The following is a 21,574-nucleotide window of genomic DNA, read 5'->3' on the forward strand; positions in this document are numbered from 1 at the left end:
GCCCCATTCATGTAGCCAGCATGAGTTTAAAGCAGAATGGAGCGACTCCTGAGTCAATGAGGCCCCTAAATGAGAAAGAGCCCGACTTGGGCACGGTATATGGTAGCACCACCTCTACAGTTTATAGGTCTGGAGAATAGGTTGGAAATCTCCAGCAACGCTACGCCTGGTAACTGTTAGCGACCGACCATTCGACAAATAATGGATGATGAATTTCTCGCCAATTGGCTATGTTCATTCGCTCTTCCCATGTTACGGTTCCACGTCATTATAATTTCGTAATTTACTAATTTTGCTCCGGAAACTGTTCTTAAAATTGAAATAAAAAAAATAACAAAATCGAATTTAAAATCGCATCGAGGTGCACACCCCCATGCTAAAAACTAATTTTGTATCAAATTTCATGAAAATTGGCAGAACGGTCTAGGCGCTGTCCGCGTCACAGAGATCCAGACAGAAATCCGGATAGAAAGACTTTCAGCTTTATTATTAGTAGAGAAATAAGAGACGCGCAGTTATTGAATACTTAGGGGCCATTCACTAATTACGTAAGGATGATTTTGGCAATTTTTGATCCCCCTCCCCCCCGTACGAAAAATCCCCCCGGGTACGTAAGATTTTTCACCCCCCCCTATTCTTACGTAAGATTCCATTTCGTTTTTCAAAATGATAAAGTAGCAAATCTTGGAATCGTTACATCACTGGAATCGTTAATAAATTCACGTCATTAAATTTAACTTTTTGCGTAAAGAAATAGTTACTGAAAAGTTAGAATCTAAACTGAATGTTTTTTTGACTTTTTTTTTGATGTGATATTAATTAAAAATAAAACATGCCATACATAATGCGACTCTTTTATTATATTTTACACTATTCATTCTTTGTAAAACAAATAAAAAAACATCTTATCCTAACACGTTTCTTACCTTCCATACGCAAATGGAACATAATCTCCGCCAAATCACTTGTTGACCGCGCAATTTCTAATGTGAAATGCTGACTTGGAAAATATTACGTAAGAATGAGTTTGACCCCTACCCCCCAAAGGTACGTAGAGGCTTTTCCAACCCCCCTCCCCTCGGGACCCTTACATATTTAATGAATGGCCCCTTATAGTCTACTATTTTCATTGAAGATAAATTAGCATAAGGTCATTTTATATTCTTCAAAAAATAAATGAACACCCACGTAACAAATAGCACACTTATTACAGAATTTGTCTTTTGCGCAGAAATAAGTTCAATCCGAAAAACGGGGCTTTTAAACTGCGAAATGAGCATGCAATCGCTGATTTAAAACGAGTTTGATTGAGGAGCATAACGTACACCTCGAGCGCAGCGCCATCTGGTTTTTCCTCAGCTCTGACCTCATTTTTCCCCGTCGATCGGCACACTAGTCTTTCTAGGCACTATAGTTAGAACCAAATTTCCTTTCTTCATCTCTGCAATTACATTTAAAATGGACTGGTGCTGTCATCTAGTGTATAAAGAGAGAAATAAAATGTATTCTGGGCAAAATAAATGAATTGGTTTTAATAGTTTCATCGCGTTAATATTGCAGACCCCAGCACGGCGCTATCACAGGAGCGAGAAATGGAGATCGAAACCCCAGCATGGCATAGACATGGGAGTGAGCGGGAAGGGGTTAAAGTTGAAGATAAATAATAATTTAAATTTCCATGAACTTTATAATCCTTACAAAAAACATTTGAAGGATTAACTAAAAACTATAATTTATTTACAAAGTTAACAACTCTAGTCCTTATCATGATTTATCCATGCATGTGCACAGTCCTCGCATGCTTCTTTGATGTTAGGAAACCTAAATTTATATCCAGATTCCAATGTCCTCTTTGGAATAACCCTTTGTCCTTCAGTCATCATGGTTGCTCTTTCATCACCAAAAGCCAGTTTGATGGCAAATTCTGGCAAAGGGATAAGCGACGGCCTCCACATGGCACGTGACAGAGCCTTGGAGAATTCCTGATTAGTGACAGTCTGAGGGGCAACTCCATTCAGGATACCACTGACGGAATCAAACTGGACGCCATGAACAAAGATGCCGGCAATGTCCTCTATGTGTATCCAGGGAAAGTACTGTTTCCCGCTGCCGATGGGTCCACCAAGACCAAAATAAAAAGGCCAGTAAATCTGTCTGATGATGCCACCAGATCGACCAAGAACTACACCTGGAAAAAATGTTTTAGGGAAACATCAGTATAACTTTGAAATTTTAATGCAATTTATACCTTAAATAATGATCCCCAAGTTTATAGATTTAAAGCATAGTGCAAAGTGATGATATCAAACACATTAGGGTCAAATGAGTATGCATGTACTTAATTCTATTAGTTTCGAACATAAAAAGCAAAGAAGGACAGCTAAGATGGTGTTAAGATAAACATTTACAATTGAGGCTGTGAGAAGCAAATGAATGTAAGAAGACTTTTTAAAGTTTCGAGAAAATTGCGTTTAAAAAGTTCAGATTCTAGGTAGGCTTTCATTGAAACTTTTTTCTAAATAATGCTATATTTCAGCATCTACCAAAGCTCTTAGTACTATCTGGGGTGTTTCCCCTTTTATTTGTATTGGTTATCTCTAAAATTTTAAATTTTGTCACTTACAACTTTAAAGAACTTTAAGAGAAGAACTTTAAGCGCAATTTTATCACTTACAAAATTGCGTTTAAAGTTCAGATTCTAGGTAGGCTTTCATTGAAACTTTTTTCTAAATAATGCTATATTTCAGCATCTACCAAAGCTCTTAGTACTATCTGGGGTGGTTCCCCTTTTATTTGTATTGGTTATCTCTAAAATTTTAAATTTTGTCACTTACATCCCTTTGCTTCTCTCTGCCTCATTTAAAAAGATAACACAGTGGAACACACATTTTGAAAAGGGGAAAAAAAATTGTGATATATTAATTATAATATTATGATTTGTGTGCTGATATTGTGTATTTATTTTATGTACTGAAAACAAATATGACTTTAGATTTTGTCCACCAGTCTTTGGTTGTAAATCTATACATATAATAAAATAAGATGTTTGTGTGTGTGTGTTTGTGGCGCGCATCCCAGGAAAACAGTAAGGCCTATAAAGATGAAATTTAGTATACATGTGCAGTTTTTGCCGAAGATATGCACCTTGGGCTTCGATTTTTGATATTTAAATTAGAAAAAAGTTATTTAATGTTTTATGTGATTTTTAGCACTTTTTTTAGCACTTTTAACCTCACAGACCCCGAACCAATCACACCAGACGAATATTTTTTGTACTATTGTGTAGGAAATTTAAATTTAAATATGATAAAAGAAAAAATTTTGAAGATAGAGCAATTTTTGTATTTTTTATAGATTTTTGAAAAAATCTTTAATTTGCATTTTTTTTCTGGGTTTAGTTTTTTTTGAAACCCATCCTGCAAAAAGTATTGAACCCTCAATTCTAAAATTTTAGTTGGTAATAGTAAAAACATTCTGCCCCCTTCAGAAGAAAAAAGTTTTTCAAAATATGCAATAGTTTTTTTTTTACAATTTTTTTAATGCAGAACGCAACGCGAGCAGTTCGCTTGCCGGCTGAGTTCCGAACTTACCTCATCACGTGATCCAACTGAAATCGTTTGCCATCTCTTCATTTTTTTTTTAGTTTTTTATTATTTTTTTTAAATTTTTTTTTGCAAGCGTTACTTTTTGCACACTACGGGGAACATAGAGCATTTTTTTTTTTTTTTTTTTTTGCGGGCTATTTTGATTAAATAAATAAAGCTCGCGATTTTTTGCTTGATCTGTGTTTTTGTTACGGATTGGCGGTTGGTTAGGTAGATACAGGGATAGAGATTGAGTGGACAAAAATGTTTTTTTTTTTTTCGAATTAATACTTATATAAATTAAAAATGATTGTTAATTACTGTCAGAGGTAGATATGCATAGATCGTATAGATAGACAGATAGATAGACAAATATACAGGTTGATATAGTAGATGGACAGCAAGAATGAGACATGCCCGTCCTTTAAAAAACTTCAACAGGGTGTCAATGCCCCCCCCCACACACACCATGACTTTGAAAAAACAATGCTTTCACATAAAAGTGGGGGGAGGGATACCCCTCCTTTAAAAGTATTCCAAACGGCAACATTGACGTAAAAAAGCAAATGATAATATTGATACATAAAGAAAAACATTGATTAATACCGTCGATAAATTGTCTAAGCAGTCACCGAAGGCGGCAACCCTGGCGCAAAAAGGAGAATGGCGTATAAAGGCGGACCAGTTGGTCGCCGAAGGTGGCTAGTTATAAATAAGGCAGGGCGATGTAAGAATTTCTACATCAAGATGCATCACCAACCGAACATCACAATGCGTTTTTTTTTTTTTTACTTTTCTTAAACTTGCTTGTTTAAAGGTTACAAAATATATGCAAGATATAAATGATACTTATAAACAGAATCTAGTACCAGGAAGAAATAAATTAAAAAAAAAAAAGCGTTAAAAGTGCAAGACCACAATAAATATTGCAGACATCTGTTTTGGTTTACAATGAGATTCTTTTCTCAATGATGGAAAAAGATGTGAGCTTAAGGTAGCAAACTCATGCATATTTCATCCCCAAGCTCACATCTTCTTGCATTTAAAAAGGGATTCCTTCTAACAAAAAAATATGTGTCTGCAAATTTTGTAGCTATTTTGTGCTTTAAACTTAATTTTTAGTCTTTGTTCACTAATGATACTTACACTAGTGTTTGTCTGAAAAGTTTCCAATAACTAACTCATCACACCTTATGCTTGCTTAGCAAGGTTGGCTCGACACTGCTAATATAACAATGGCAAAATTAATGATTAAAAAGACAAAGATTGTGAACCAGTGTCTGTACAATGGTGCTTGAAATTGTAGTCTGTGCAGTATCAATGCATCTCTCATGGGAAATTAAACAGATCTGATTTGTAAATTAGAAAATAAAAAGGAATTAAATGTAGTCCATTAATAAAGGAAAATGTCTATTCTTGTTGAAATGCTTCAGTACAATACCAAGCCCAGATCCAAAAATTTTGCCCCCACCCCCTCCTCCTCTGAAAAATCAGCACGGCCCCTAACTGTCTTTGGGATTTCTATGCTACTAAGGGCCGCGGTCCTCTTAGTGGGGTGTAAAGACAGATACAAGGAAGGGGCGATCGCCCCTTCCTTGAACGAACTTACACTGGCATATTTTCTGAATTAAAGTCCAAAAACCTTAAGTGTAGGTCTTTTACAATAAGTATGATTACAATGATGGCAATAAGGAAAGAAATGGTGTTTGAATATCCCTCCCTGAAACTTTTTGGAATTGAAGTTTCAAAAAGACAATTCTAGACTACCTTCGATGATGTTAGGGGGTTTTTGAAGCATTCCAATGGACTCATTGCGAAATTGAATCTTTAAAACGCTATTTTGGAAAACCTCTTTCAATAAAAAAGGAAATGAAAAGGTTTAGGCACCTCATTGGCTATATCTCTATATTTTTTTACATCTATATTTTTTTATATTTAATGAAAATGCTGTAGGAGTCCCCTCCCCCAGCAAAGCATGTACAAATCAGTATGTAGTAAGAGATAAGTTAAAGAACCGACCACCCCTCCTTGAAACATTCCTAGATCTGCCCTTGGTGGGATGCCCTCCTTCCCGTCGCATTGTGGGTACCTAGATCCAAGCCTGTGTCCCTAGTCCCTAATACAGTTTTGAGTTTTTAAATGTCAGAAGTTGTAACTCAGGCATTTGACTTGTTTAGCTTTTATGTGATGCATAAATGAGAGGAGCTCACTGCATTCACATCTCTCATTGAACGGTAGTACAGATCTATGTCTGAATAATCTAAAATAAATTTTGTAAAATTCAAAATTAAAATAATTGTAGCTCATTCAAAGAGAAAACACAATGAAATGTAGAAAAATCATCAAGAGATGAACTCCTGACGTTCTTAAATCAATAGAAAAAAAGAAACTCACCTGATCTGACGATGAACCTCCTGGTTTTGTGTCCTTGTGGCAAAACGCTCGCTCCTTCCCACTCTGTGCAGAGCTGGGAGAAAAAATCATGGTTACCTCCAGGGCTATCTTCTGTGTGTTCCGTAGTTACACTTGCTTTGTAATAGCCTGCATCAAACCAGGAATCATAAGATAAATAAAATAATGTACGTTAAGCATAACGTTCTACTTACTACATAATTATTGCTACACTAAAATGTTATTGGTGGTTTATGGTAAGTGTTTATGGTTAGACTTGTTTCATACTTTTTTTTTGTGCCACATTAAATAAGGAGAAAAGTATTGTTATCTTGCTAAACATTTTGCTTTTATTGCTGTTCGTCCTTTTCATACCTAAAAGATAGTACAGTACAATTATAAAACTATTTTTATAAGAAGGTAAAAAAATAGCGCACTTTTTTTTTTACTGACAAAAATTACTTGGAGACAGGGGTGCTCCCACAGGAAACTCCATGTACGCCGTATACTCTCAAACATTTTTTAGACATATGGCGTATACACTCAAGCTTAAAAAATGTTCATATTATGTATATGATCCCGTACACATGTTGTGCGTAATGGATTGCTGAGAGCATACCCTCAGAAATATTGATGGGAACATCACTGCTTGGAGAGAACAGAAGCCTTAATAGAATTAGTATGTTCCATTTGCCCAAAAACCTAGTTGAGGCAATAAATTCTCTGGAAGTCTAGTGTTATTGCCAAGAAATCCAGATTTTGTCACAATTGCCAAAGTTATCAACCAATGAGAATTTTTAAAACTGTTACCAATGACGTCTTGAACTGTTTTGCATGAAATAAAATGCTGAAACTTAATTTTGGGGTCAAACTGTCAATTGACTCCAGGGGCACCGACTTGCAAAAATTATTGGGGGGGGGGACTAAACGTCACTGGTGATCCAGGCTGTGTGTAATTCCACGGAGCCCCCCCCCCCCCCCCCCCGCCTTTTCAAAAAAGAAATAAATAAATAAAAGTGTTCAGATTTTTGAACCTTGAAAATGCTAATTTACATATATTTTCTGATTTATACAAACAAATAATATGTGGCATGGCATTTTCAAAGTCAATCTAAGAATTGGTACACAAATTTTCTGGTTCAATTAGATCATGTCACTTGTCTTCAGTGAAGGACATTTTTACAGTTCTAATTTTGGGAACTCGTTGTGCAGTGCCATTGCTAGGCATTGATGTAAAATAGGGCACTTGACTTGCAACCAGGGTTGGCTTTTTGCCGGCAGAAACTGGTTTTTGCCCTGCCAGTGGCAGAAACTGGTTATAACCGGTAAAAACCGGCAGAAACTGGTAGAAACTGGCAAAAACTAGAAAACGTTTTTAATAGCTCTAGTAATTACTTAATGACAGACAATTAAGTAAAATAAAAAATATAACTCCATTTCGTCATTGCAAAAACTTAATATAATAGTTATTTCATAATTAGTGTAAAAATATGTTAAATAACAAAACTGACATTTCCAAAGCAAGGTAAAAATTTTTTCATAGTTGAAATTGCTATGCGTTAGAAATTTTAGCCTTATAATGTTGTAAGTAACAAATTTTTCAGTTTGTTGTTTATAATTATTTTGTTTGCATTTAATTTAAAGTGTAATATATATATATATATATATATATATATATATATATCAAATATTTAATAAATACAGATTTGTTTTATTTCATTAAACTCTAAAATTCAAGAACTTCTCATTTTACACTTAATATAACTGAACAAAGCTATTCTAAAAGAGCTTAATCAAGCAGTTACTGATAATCATTTACTCGCCTATATGCTCCATCCAAAGTATTTGGGAGTAAATTTATCATGTAATCAAGAAGAAAGTGCTCGCACTTTACTCACAAATATTAACCCTGATTATGTACCTTATACCATTGCTTTACAAAACAAATCGGCTCCTTTTCCCAAAACCTATTTTTCCAATCACATGGTAACAACTACTCCAAATACCGCATGGTGGTGCAGTTTGAAAAAATGTGCTATAGATGAAAGTTATGTGAATCTTGCTTGTTCTTTGAGGATAATGCCAGCTAGTTCTGCTGGGATTGAAAGAATCTTCTCAAATTTCTCCTTTGTGCACAACAAATTGGGAAATTGGTTAGGTTTAGAAACAGCGTCAAAACTTTTATTTTGTTAGAGGCTGCTGCAGTGGGGAAACAATGTAAAATTTGATTTTGAATAATGGTAGTGTTGTAAATAAATTGTATTTGGGTTAATATTTAATTATTTTTCTTATACATTTTCTATTGTATGTCAGGAGTTGCATTTATGTCATTTTTTGAGTTTCTGCCATAAATGTGGCAGAAAGGGGTTTTTGCCATGCCGGTTTTAACCGGTTTCTACCAGTGGTTTTTTACCGCCTCGGCAGAAACCTGCCAACCCTGCTTGCAACCCATTGGCGCCTACCCACAAAAAATATCGGTAGGGTGGGGGATATACTGAGGGTCTAACCCCTCTCTAATTTTCTAAATTGAAGATGGAAAAAGTTAGTTTTAGTTTTCTAAGCATTTTAGAGCAATATATTATCAACGTGAGAATCCCCAAAACTCTACTCTCTCTAACTCGACGCATGTTTTGGCTTTGAAAAATGGGGGGGGGGGGGGAACACTTGTACGGTATATTCGTAAAAAGCTAATTTGATTTATAGTATAATAATTTTGTCTTTAGACTATTACAGAACAGTGAATCTATAAAAAGATTGAAATTATATTTAAATAAATCTTAAACTATCATTAAAAAATAAATCATAAAATACTGCTGTTGCACTTTGATTAATAAGTGAAATAGGTAATTTAAACTTGCTTTGAATAAGGCTCAGAGTTCATTAAATAAAAATAATATTCCAAAGTTATTTTGTTTAATATTAGTTAATAAAGTAAAAACATAGTATGTAAATAGCCGGTTTTTATAGGGTCCTTATACCCAAAAAATATTTAAGTATTTGAAAATAACTAATGCAGTATTATAGTAATATGGTAGTAAAATAGTACTAATATTTCGAAATTTTAAATCTAACATTCTGTATTAAGTTAATTCTTCATTTTACAGAGATTTTTAAAATTGCTCTAAACACCAATATTAGGGCTGTCTTCAGAAAGGTGCAAATGTCGACCGCCTGACTGGATTACTGAATTTGAAGTCGACGAGTGGTCGAATATTCAATTCATCCAAAATATCTCAGTGGTTATGAAGAATAGCCAAGCTGTTCAATCGCTTCTGCCCCGTTGTTGATCGAACAGACTTTATTCACAGGTTCGCACACTGAGACGACAAATTCTAAGTGCTCGCAGCACCATAACACTATCATTATCCACACCACTCGTTTTTCAGTTAACCTGCTTTTTACCGTAATAATTATTTGTTTTAACTCATTACGAATGTATTTTACAAGGTAACTATCTTCAAACAAGGAAAATGAAAAATACTAAGACAAATTTGAGTTTTAGAAAGCATTAAATAGCTAATAATTTTCTGAAATTATTGGGGGGGGGCTCGGGCCCCTCAGGCCCCATGGAGTCGGCGCCACTGAATGACTCCTCTTGGAGAAATGCTCTCATTCGTAAGTGATACAATTGCAGTCCTGGTGCAGCTTCGAGTAAGAGTAGACGACCTTTGCCAAGTTGAGAGGTCAATTATGTGTTCTTCAGCGGTGTGTTAGGTTTTGAAACTAACCTTTTTAGACTGTCTGTAGGGCAGTCTAGTTCAGGTCACTTCTGCCTATATTTTGATATATATTAGATGTCAGAAAAACCAACGGTACTCTAGTAATAGTGCAGTTTTCCAACCGTTAAAAAGTTGCATGTTTATGAATTTTGTCAGATGTTGCTCATGGCCAAGTAAACAAGAAACAACAACTTCATGTATTTTAATAAATAAATTACTTTTATACATACCCACTCCTGATATGATGCCAAATGCTTTTGGTGGATCACTCATTTTTTCTATTTCATTGGCTAGTAGCTTTGTTGTACTGACACGGCTGGCATACACATTTTGACGGAATCCAGGAGTCCATCTGTAAAATCATAAATAAGTAAAATAAGCAACTGACGAGGTTTCACAGCAAGTTTCTACAAATTGTAGTTAAAATTCTCAATACAAAAAATGTATATATATACAATCAAAATTTGACAATTTATGTTTCTTAAGGTTATACATTTCCATTGAAAGGAGTTGTTTGATAATGAGAAGGTCAAGAACTGACAAGAACTGTACATAAACGAGAGATTATGAATATATTTTTAAAAAGCAGTAGTCAAAAAAGCGAAAGGCATCTATATTATTGAAATAAGAGGAGAAACAAATATTCAAAGAAAAAAAAATTCAAACAAAGTAGAAGCAAACCATGATCTCTAATAGAGACCTACTGAGTAGCACTTTGGCCGAGTAGCCGAGTACCGAGTACTCGGCCTTTCATTACTCGGCCGAGTACCGAGTTACCGAGTACTCAGCCTTTCACGACACGGCCAAGTTACCAAGTACCAATTATGTTTTAAGAAGAACCACCGACACATGTGATGAATTTTGAACTTATTGGAATAGTTGTATAGACCTCCTTGTATAAATAATAGTTTTTTAAAACTAAATTCCTGCTGAAATTTAACCACGCATTATTTAAAAAAATTTTGTTTATGTCAAAAAAATTTACAAAGAAATATTTTTAAAATTAAAAATAAATAAATAAAAGGTATGAATCAAGTTGGAATTAAAACAAATTATACCAATTACAGCTCTAGTCTGCCAAACATAGATAATTTTTAAAAGCATAATAAAGCAAATGTGCAGGAACACTGCAGACACGTGTTTTCTGCGTTACAAGGAACGTCTTTTTCAGTGCATAAAATGTGAGCTAAAGAATGTAAAGACATTTGACAAAAGAATTCGACTTTTGTCGGATGCCTTTAAAGCCATGAGCTCACATTTTGTGCATTGAAAAAGGAATTTTTTGTAATGCCATAACACGTGTCTGCACTGTGGTTTTAACATTGTTTTATTTCCTTTTATTTTTTTAAGCAAAGGCATTTTTAGAATTCTTATAGCTAATTTTTGTTTGTAGCAAAATTCTATTTTTAACATAAAAATTCCATATTTTCTATACTTACTTTTTTTGCGCAATTTTTAATAAATAAGTTTTATTTATTTTGGGGACATTAAAATAAAGATTTATTCCATTGAAGCATTACAAACTTCATAATTCTCAAAATTTAAATTTGACTTCTAAATGATTGCAGAGTATTATATATGCTTGCACTTTTTTATAAATTTTAATATCTGTCTTGGACAATATTCAATTTTTTTGCAACTACTCGGTATTGGACGAGGTATCTGATCAAAACTTGGCTGAGTACCCAGTAGTTACAGAGTAATCGGTACTTCTCTAATCTTTAAGTTTAAAATAACTGTTTGCTGGCAGTAATTTTCAGTATATTTTTCCCTTAAATGTACTATTTTTAAGTTATGTTTAATTCACTGGTAGTATTTATTATTTTATATTCCCAATCATTTATTATTTCATTAGTTTATTGATTCTATTTAAAATGATGCATTTTCTTGCAAAATTCATTGCAGTGTTTTTAACTATGATTGAAAAACCTGCAATTATCTTGTGCATTTACTTTATACAGTAGCAACCTTTTCATATAGTAACAAATTTTGGTTGGGTGATAGGGGTTGTTATAACAAACATCAACTGTATTCTTCAGGAAAATTTTGATTCAATAATGAACAATGATTTTAACATGTTTAAATGTGTTTTAATTTTTGAAAACTAGAATTGAAATTCGATAACAAATATGTATTAAGAACATCAAGTTACGATATAGTGCATATTATACAGGATGTCCACCCTAAAAGTGGACCAATAGCTAATTCCTAAACTATTAGAGATAAGCCTATAGTTCTATTTTGAAAAAATCTTTAAATTGTGCAAAGACTCGAAATTCATGAAATTTTTGTCAAAAAAATCAATTTCTGAATAAGTTACAAAATTTAATTTTTTATGCAGGTCCCGCAGTCCTAGCAATGATATTTAGTAAAACATTCTGGACACGCTAACATTTACAACTAAAAAAAAAACTCTTCTTCGACCAAAATTGACCGAGTTATGAAGTTTTGAAAAATCACTATTTTTGAAGATATTATGACGTCAGAGAGTGAGCTGTTAAGGGCACTTATTGCCTCAACTGCATTGGAAAACTCGATGACCCAGTAAACATAGAATAATCATTCAAATGATGAAAAAGAAAAAAAAAACCTGACATTTAAAAAAAAAACTTTTTGAAAAAAAATCAATATAATTGTTCAATAAATAATATTTGGTTTGTAAAAAAAAGAAACAAAAAAGTCCTTTACTCAATAATACTTGAGGATGAAAATAAGAGGTTCTTAAAATAAAACGACAAAAAAAAAAAAAAAAAAAAAAACTTTTAATCATAAAAAAGATGTTTGAGCTATTAAACAGCACTCACTAAGTCGTTTCAGCTACTAATAATACTACCTGATAACAAGATCCAGTTACACAATTTGCCTATTAACACACTTTGTCAGTTCGCATACGTGTCCTTAAGAGCTATCTCACTGACGTCATAAAATTTTCGAAAATAGTGATTTTTCAAAACTTTATAACTGGGTCAATTTTGATTTTGGTCGTTGAAGAGCGATTTTTTTTTAGTTGTAAATGTTATTGTGTCTGGAATGTTTTACCAAATATCATTTCTAGGACTGGGGGGACTATAAAAATTAAATTTTGTGACATTTTCAATTTGATTTTTTGACAAAAATTTCATGAATTTCAAGTCCTTGCGCCAACTCAAAGATTTTTTCAAAATGGAACTATGTTTTAACCCCACTTTAAGGGCGGACACCCTGTATATACACTACATGACCAAAAGTATTGGGACACTAAAAAATTCACATTTTCACGAATTTCTCGCGAAATAAAAGACCAATTGCTCTGTAATTTTTTTCACATAAAAGGTATAATCCAGCTGTCATTTTCCAATAAAAATTAAGTCTACTATTCATTTAGGGGACCAGCAACAAATTGAGGAAACAGAAAAAAAAGGTTTTTGATCATTTTTCATTGTAAATAGCTGGGAATAAGCTATAAGTTTCAGAAATAAGTTAAAAAACTATCAAAAATTTATTTTTTATATTTTCATGAAAGTATTTCTTATACCCACGGAGATATTAGCATTTCTTTCAAAAAATGCAAATTTATTTTGAAGGTTTTTTGGCTCATATCACGCAGAGTTTTTCTGTCAAACGTTACCAAAACCTTTAGAATATTTGACAGCATATTAGAGAAACATAGGTAATATGATAAAATTTGAAGCTAGAATATTGGAAATTTAATGAAATATGAATGTTTAAAGCAATTAATTTTTCACTGTGCATGCCCGAAAGATTGCAATTTATAACTTTCATAATCCAAAGCTCAGATTGTCTTACAACTCATAAAAAAATTCCACTTCAATATCTTTAAAATTAAAAAAGTTATAAGCAATCTAATGAGCCCAGTTTCTATAATTCTTGGATAGGCGAAGAATGGAAAGGCGTCATTCACAAACTGACAACACTTTCCTGTTATTGTAGCAGGGGTGATTCATGATAAGAACAGATTATTTGCGAACGATCCTTCAAGATTCGTCAGCTAGCTAAGAATCATTAAAATTCGGACCCATTAGATCGCTGATAACTTTTTTGCATTTTAAAGATATCAAGGTGGAATTTTTTAACAAGTTGCATAATATATCTGGGCTTCCGATTATGTAGGTTATAAATTGCTATCTTCTGCGCATGCACAGTGAAAAAATCAATTGCTCTTAAAAGTTCATATTTCCACAGTAAAAACAGCCTGAAGTCAAAAAAGAGGAAAATTGCGAGACTTAAAATTTGAATATATATATATATTTTTTACATTACGTGAAATTATATTGATACTATACTGTCCAGGGTTGGCCGGATCGGATCCAATGGTTTTTTTTTTGAAAAAACCCATTTAAAAAACCCTATATTTTACCCACGTTTGGGTTCTTAAATTTTCTGAGAAATTTTTTAAAAAATTGATCAATTCAAATACTTTCACAATTTAAACTTATTTTTTAATTGTTCTTTACCACAGGCAATGTACATAAAAGATGAATTTTGAACTTTAATAGTATTTCTTAACTCTTGACGGCATTAAAAAAATACTTCAAAGATTTTAAATAAATATATTAAAATTTTTTCTTTAACTGGTCAATAAAACACTCAAATTATCTTGACTTAGTTCTGTCCTGTCTGATTTTCTCAATATTTGTAGATTGTACAGAGGAAACTACTCTAGCTAAAAGGCTTTCATGTGAATTATTTTCTGCAAACCAACACGTCACAAATCTCGAATAAACAAGGCATATTTTTTAGAAATCAACAGGTTTCTCAAACGGTCAGACAGAAAACAGAATAGGATGTAAAGTATTTTCATTATCTTACGAGAAAGTTTAATATTTTTTACTCTGTACACAGAAATAGAAAAATACGCAACATAAAGTTCAAAGAAATGCCTTGATTAAGCTGGAATTCACTAAAAAGGGATTTTTAAACTACTTGAGGTAGTTTAAAAGTAGTTTTGCATAACAAAATGAAATAGAATAAAGTAAAATGCAAAAAAAAAAAAAATCATAGTAATTAAAAACAAACAACAGATTTTATCACGCGAGAAGTAACTTTGACTTAACTGTTGGTAATCATGGAAACTAAAAAATCTGAAACTTCACCATTCTTGGGTTTTGTTGTCTTTTACTTTTCTTCAAAAAACTCTGAATTTTAACTAGTTTTTCAGCTTTTTTACCCCAAGACAATTTTTGCACTTTGTCCATATACTTATGCTACAATGTTACAAGTACTCCACATTTTCCCTAAAAAAAGACAAAAAAACCCTCATTTCTTTTTAAAAAACCCAGCTTTAGTTGGTTTTTTTTGGGTTTTATTTAAAAAAACCCAAAAAACCCTGGGTGCATGGGTTTTTAAAAAAAAAAAAAAACCCGGGTTTTTGCCAACCCTGATACTGTCTTTTAAATATTAATTGATAAATGTTTTTTGTTTTGTTTTTTTTTACTAGTGGAAATGCTAACAAATGATTAAATAAAATAAGCTTGCATTTTTTAAAGATTTTAACAGATATAGTAATTCCATTTACCACTTTCAATTTCCCATAGCCCACAAATCAGATGAAATTAAAACTTTATAATGTGACATCTAAAATGCTATAAAACTGCCATATAATTAAACACTTAATACAAGCTGAATCATTGGACACCATAAATACAAAATGATTTACAGTGTGGCTAATCTTGGAGAAACAATTTGAGGAGCATTTTGAAATTTTGTGGAGCAGCTGGGTATATTTTGTAAAAAACTAAACCCAATCTAAAACTTTTTGAGCTTTGATGTTCATTTTAAGCACTAGCATAAAAATGATTATTTTTAAATTGATAAAAAAGTTATAAACACTATGTCATGATTTGAGAATATAAGCATCTTTAATTTCCTATATATATATATATATATATATATATATATATATATATATATAAAATAATAATAAAAGTGAAAAATATTGAAAAGACCACACCAAGAGCCCATAGATGCGCATCGCAGCAAAACTAAAAAGCCAAGTAAATATAAAATTAAGCAAACAGAATTACAAATATTAAACAAATTATGAATAACAAATGATGATAAAAAGGAAAAATGCAAACAGCTATTAAGTAGGAATAGAAAAAGAGTGAATCCAGAGCTCATCAGCCGTGGAGGATTCATTAATTATGGTCAAAAGACCAAAATTTTAACTATAAACTAGAAGAGAATGCTTAAGCTCCAGTACATGTAATATAGAGTAACAATGGGCAAACGCACCACTTGTTAAGCTAAAAAAGCTTAATAAGCTTGTCATAACGATCCTTGCCGTCCAAATAATCAGTCACAATAATGAGAGGTTTCTATAATGTAAATGTTCAAGATATAAGATGTTGTTTAGTCACATTTAAAGATACTGGAATAACTTTTACAAGCCATGTTTCATTTAAAAAAAAAAAAAAAAAATTAACAAAATAATGAATAATTGCATTAAAAAAATTTCTTAATTAAACATTTCATGTTTCAATACTATGTTGCATTTAGACAAATAAACTTATCTAAAAAGGACATTGAAAATATTGACAGGAAGTAGTTACTTTTTGAATCAGAGATTATGGTTTGCTTAAACCTAGTTTAAGATTTTTCAAAAATCATAATGTCTCCACTGATTAAGATAGTGTATAGATGCTTTCTGCTTTTCAACTTTTAATCAGGGGTGGTTCGTCACTATGGGCCGGGTGGGCTTAGCCTCCCCCCATAGAAAAATTATGCACAGTTAAATAAATTATTCAGAAATAATGTTTTGTATTTCAGTTTTAAAAAAAACAACAACAAAAAACAAAAAATTGGGAGGCATGAAACAGATTTTAAATTTCTAGCAACTTGCATGTCGCTAATAAAATATTATAAGCTTTCCATCTGTTAGCGTTCGCACTTGCAAGCTCTGAGAATGATTCTTGGGGCTTTGACTGGTTTGCCCCTGCCACACCTCTGCTCCTAACCAATCACAACAATTCAACCAGACACCAAAACGAAAAGTCCGTGTCACCCCGACTCCTGCTGCATGGTCAGCAGTTTTGCTGTCCCTTGGAAAAATATCTTCACCCAATAGCAGTTTTAGAAAGGCAACAGTACTGGGAAAATAATTTATGCGATAACAACTGCTCGGAGGGCAGAAAATAAGGAGCCCACATGCAAAAAGGTTTCATTTCCTCCGTCCCTCTTTGGTCTTTAATCTTAAGCAGCTGTTAATATCTGGAAAAGGGATGAACAATTTAATGGATTTACCGCATCTCATGCATATTTTTATTTATTTATTTTTCTGCTTAGAAAGTATATGAGCGGAATTCTCGGAATTTTTGAATGGAGATCTTATTTTCAAACAGCACACAGCACAGATCAGTTGGTTTTGAGTGTGGTGCTGATAAAAGTTAAATGAATTTGTCTGAAACTTTTACAAAACAGCTTCAATTAGGTGAGATCTATTCAATTTTCTTCTTTGTTCTGATAGTTGGCTAAAGTAAGCTAAAGTAATAAGTATTATTTGTAAAATAGGCTTTATTTCTTTTCTATATTAAAGTATTCTATCCCGGAACTAACTTGAATTGCTTCAGTTTGACTTGGTACATCACTTTAAGTCCTTAAAGGCATAGCAGCTACATGACCTGAAAAATGACCTAACTATTGATTTTTGTTTATTTAAAAACTCCAGATTGTTTCAAAAATTATGGTATAAGTTTTAACGCTTTAGCTTACTATTTAAAAAATTATTGGCTTTACGTCAGTCACGCTAGGTGTGTGTTTTCTAGACGAACTTCTTTTTGAGCAATCACGAATTGCTTATTATTTTCACTTGACTGTTGAATGATATCCTTCCTTTGATTTTATTTTTCGATGCTTTTAATGGAGGTGTCCATGTGCTTTGAAATCAAATTAATTTATAAACAACCTCGACTTTACACAATCCTTTTTACATGAAAATAGTATCTAGCACATAACATCCAACATCCCAAATCGCCCGTTTCCCAAGTGTAAAAACTTTCCACACCAGCGATCCATAAAAAATGGTTTGTCACGGTTGTATCATACGTTTACACAGTTAAACATTTTCAAGAGAAGCGAAATGTTCATCGAAGGCTATACTTAAGCAAATGTTTTCAACCAGATTTTTAGGGAAGTTATTATTAAAAATTGTATTTTTGAGTGCAGAAATTTCTTGATTAAAAGCGGAAATGGTATTGCAAATTCTATTTATTCTGATAGCTTGTGAAACAATGATGCCAATAAAAACCTTTTTACTTAAGCAGGATGAAAAATCTTATAAGCTGTTAACTTTGAAATTAAATTCACGCCTTTTATCATAGATAGTAGTGTAACAATTTGAATCAATTTGTATGTTAATATCCAGGAAATTAAGTTATTTTGAGCAAAACTAGTCTTTTTGAGTGTTAATGAATTATGATATATAGTTTTGCTAAGTTCAGAAAAATTAGAGAAATTTATACACAGTAGGTCATTGATGTATCTACAACAAAGAGGTGCAGAAGAAGGATTTTCAATTGAAAATTTCCTCTCATAATATAAAAAAAAGGTTGGCTAATGTAAAGCTAAAATTAGCTCCCATTGCAATGCCATTAATCTGAAGAAAACATGAATTGTCATTTTTGAAAATGTTATTGAATATACAAAATTTAAAAAGATGAAGGAAAAACTTTTCATTAAAATCAAGGGAGTCCTTAACCGAATTAAAAAAGCTCTGAAACAGAGGAAAATAGCTCATTGAGTGAGATATTGGTGAAAAGGTTTTCAAAATCAAAGGTTTCTAAATAATTTATAATATTAAGTAAATTGATCACTTCTACCTTGTTGTTAACAATCCAAAACCAAATCTTTTGCTGAAGTTTAAGTTGTTTTAGAATTTTTTTGAGAAATTGTTAGAGTTTTACACTCAGATTTTTTCCTATGGTGTTGGTAGCAGAACATATAAAACGAAATCCAACAGGTGTTTTACGAAATTTTGGAATTGCATATAAGTAAGGTAAGTTAACAGAATCAGGAGGTGGCAGTTTAAAAAATTTGTAAGCAGCAACGAATTTTTTGATGATAGAAGATTCATTAAGTTTAGAGGAATTATAAGTGCTGGTTTTTTCAAGTTCATTTTTCTAAATATTAGCATATAATTTTTTGCAGCAAATAGAATAATTAGAACTGGCTTTATCAACAACTGTAAATACATAGGCTTTTTTAAAATCATTAATGGTACTATTTTCATCAGCAGAGTAAAAACTCTATGTTGACAATATCACATAAACATTTTCAATTCAATTAAAAAATGGTGTCTGTATTCAAGAAATGCATTAAGTGGAACATTAAACCTATAGGAGATTTTTCTTGAAAAATACTCAAGTTCAAAGGCAAGCTTATTATAAAAAGCTTTAAAAAAACTAATATGAAAATTAGGTTGATATTTAGTACCTAAACTAAAAAGTCTAATGAGTTCTTCGTTTTGTAAAAATTTTTTAAATCACCTGTCAGAATATGACCAAGATCAGATCCATTTTCCTTTTTCTCATCATTATTTTTTGTATAAATTGTTTAATGTTTGTTATTTGGCTTGCATATTTTTTATTTAAAAAAATTATACATATAAATAATTGGTTATCCTTTTTCCTTGAATTGGAACTCAAAATTTGGTTTGAAAACCTTGATAACACTATTTCAGGATCAAAAGAACAACTTGAAGTTGCTTCATTTGTTTTGCAATCATGAAACTCCAAAAAGTTTTATAGGCTGTAGAGCCTAAGCCATTAGAGATGCATCATAAATATTTTGAATGCTTTCTTAAATGCATAAAAAAGTAACCATGCCAAGTTCTAATACAATCCGAGACTGAGAGTTGGGCCACATTTTTTTTTTGTAGACTTTTGCATTTTCTAAACTAAATTTAAGAAATAAAAATATTATTGAAATAATGAATTAAATAAGCAGATATAAAGTAGCATATGGTAAAAAAACTTTTCAACAATAAAAATGATTGAAACATTTGCAGGACGCAAAAAGATTGAAATCTCAAACAAGGTATGCAATTTTCGGCAAAACACGTGTTTGACATCGTTGGCATGTTTTCCAAACATACGTTTTTGGCACATATCGCAGAGGAAGAAGATTTTTGATTGGGAGAGAGAAAAATGATAAAATGGGGACTAAACTTAATATAATATTTAAAATATTAAGGAAATTTTCAGAAAATTAAGGATTTTTTAAGGACCTTAATTTTGCTTAATAAAATTAAGGGTTTTTAAAGGAATTACGAAACCTGTAGGATAAGCAAACGAATGCACAGCTTTTTAGAAATGATTATTATGATCATTTAGCAAAAAGATTTCTGAAGTATGTGCAAAAACAAAAAAAGCCTTAGAATTTTTTTATAAAATTGATTTAGATTTTGTTTAATGGCATTAAAAAAGTTATTGATTAATCAGTAAGTGCATGCAAAGATTTCAAAGAATTATATATTTTATTTAAATGTCAAAAACAACAAAAAATGAATTGAACTATCAATGAGATGTAACCCCTAGGTATTGTGATGTGGTTTCACACAATAAAAATTCAAGGTAATTCTAATTTTGAAAAAGAAGAATTAATTGGCAATTAAGGAAACTTTCTAGACAAAATAATGTTACCGATTTTGTAATTTGATTTAAGGAAGCATGGCTAAATTGAAATTAATGCTGCTGCATAATCAACTTGAATGTTGTTGGTATTAACAGTGTAATAGTAGTTGGATTAATGCTGTATGTTGTTTACTACTAGTTGAATCAGTTGGGTGTCTTTAAATTTAGATTGTTTACCTTGAAATTTAAAAAAACTAATCAAGTTGATTACTTTCTACAACCACCAATATTAACTTTGACACTTGAAGAGAAGCTCAAAATAAAGAAACTGCAAAAGGACTATATTTTGTTGCTCAGCATTACTCTAACTATAGTTCTCTTCATTTCATCTGTATAAATATCATTGTGAAAACTGTACACAGCAAGCCCATCCGCTAAATTAAATCACGAGCTGCCACTGCTTTTACTTCATACTATACCGTTTGAGCGTGATTTTCATCAACTCTTTAAACATTTTATCATCAAATAACTCCATTCAATTGAAATATTTTACCTTCAGAAACAGAAAATTGTTAAATATTGGTTATAGTTTTGAGATAGTTTTGAAACTTAGAAATAAATCAGAACTGAATTTTGGATGATATACTGGAATAAACGATTCTGTTTGAATGTCTGACGGACATCAAAATAACATTACATCTATGAGCAAGTAAACGGGACTTGGTTCATCGGTTGTTATAATGGAGGGGTTGCAATAACAGGAGGACATTCTGAAGGGTGCTGACACTGAACAGTGAACACATATATAGCTTTATAAAAGAAGTTGTAAAAGGAAACCAAAAAAAAAAAAAAAAACGAGTATGAAAAACCAAGCAGATAAAACAATTAGGAAGTGCAAGATTACAAAATGTTTCAAGTAAATAAAAGAATGAGACAGCTGCTTGATACTGAACTCGTTAGCATCAGAAGTCTCAAGTACAAAGTACCAGAACAACAATGTATCACAAAGTGGATAATTAGACATTTGCACTGACAAATCCAGAAAGTGAATACAACGAAGAAGCAGGTAATAAAAAAATAAATTTAGTTAATGAATTGAGGCAGTGAGAAGCAAAGGGATGTAAGTAGCAAAATTAAAAATTTGGAGATAACCAGTACACATGGTAGGTGAACCTCTCCTCTGTCTTGGGACAAGATATGGTACTAGTAGCCCTGGTAGTTGCTGCTATACAGCATGATTTAGAAAAACATTTCAATGAAAGCCTACCTAGGAACTAATCTTTAAACGTGTTTTACTCAAAACTTGAAAATG

At 32.0% G+C, this 21,574-nt stretch overlaps 1 protein-coding gene across 4 annotated transcripts in view; it reads right to left on the reverse strand.

Annotated features, from left to right (window-relative positions):
- Nucleotides 1-747: 747 nt before the first annotated feature.
- LOC129221035 (epimerase family protein SDR39U1-like) overlaps nucleotides 748-21,574 on the reverse strand; it is a 64,178-nt gene continuing 43,351 nt past the window's right edge. For all 4 annotated transcript variants that reach the window (XM_054855478.1, XM_054855486.1, XM_054855493.1 and 1 more), the window contains exons 5-7: nucleotides 9,925-10,046; nucleotides 5,979-6,125; nucleotides 748-2,188 (exon numbers count right to left, since the gene is read on the reverse strand). In XM_054855478.1, the coding sequence (XP_054711453.1) occupies nucleotides 1,755-2,188; nucleotides 5,979-6,125; nucleotides 9,925-10,046 (703 nt within the window). In that variant the 3' untranslated portion in view covers nucleotides 748-1,754. The remainder of the gene's footprint in view (nucleotides 2,189-5,978; nucleotides 6,126-9,924; nucleotides 10,047-21,574) is intronic.

The sequence above is a fragment of the Uloborus diversus genome, chromosome 1 (assembly GCF_026930045.1).
Source record: "Uloborus diversus isolate 005 chromosome 1, Udiv.v.3.1, whole genome shotgun sequence".
Classification (NCBI taxonomy): Eukaryota; Metazoa; Arthropoda; class Arachnida; order Araneae; family Uloboridae; genus Uloborus; species Uloborus diversus.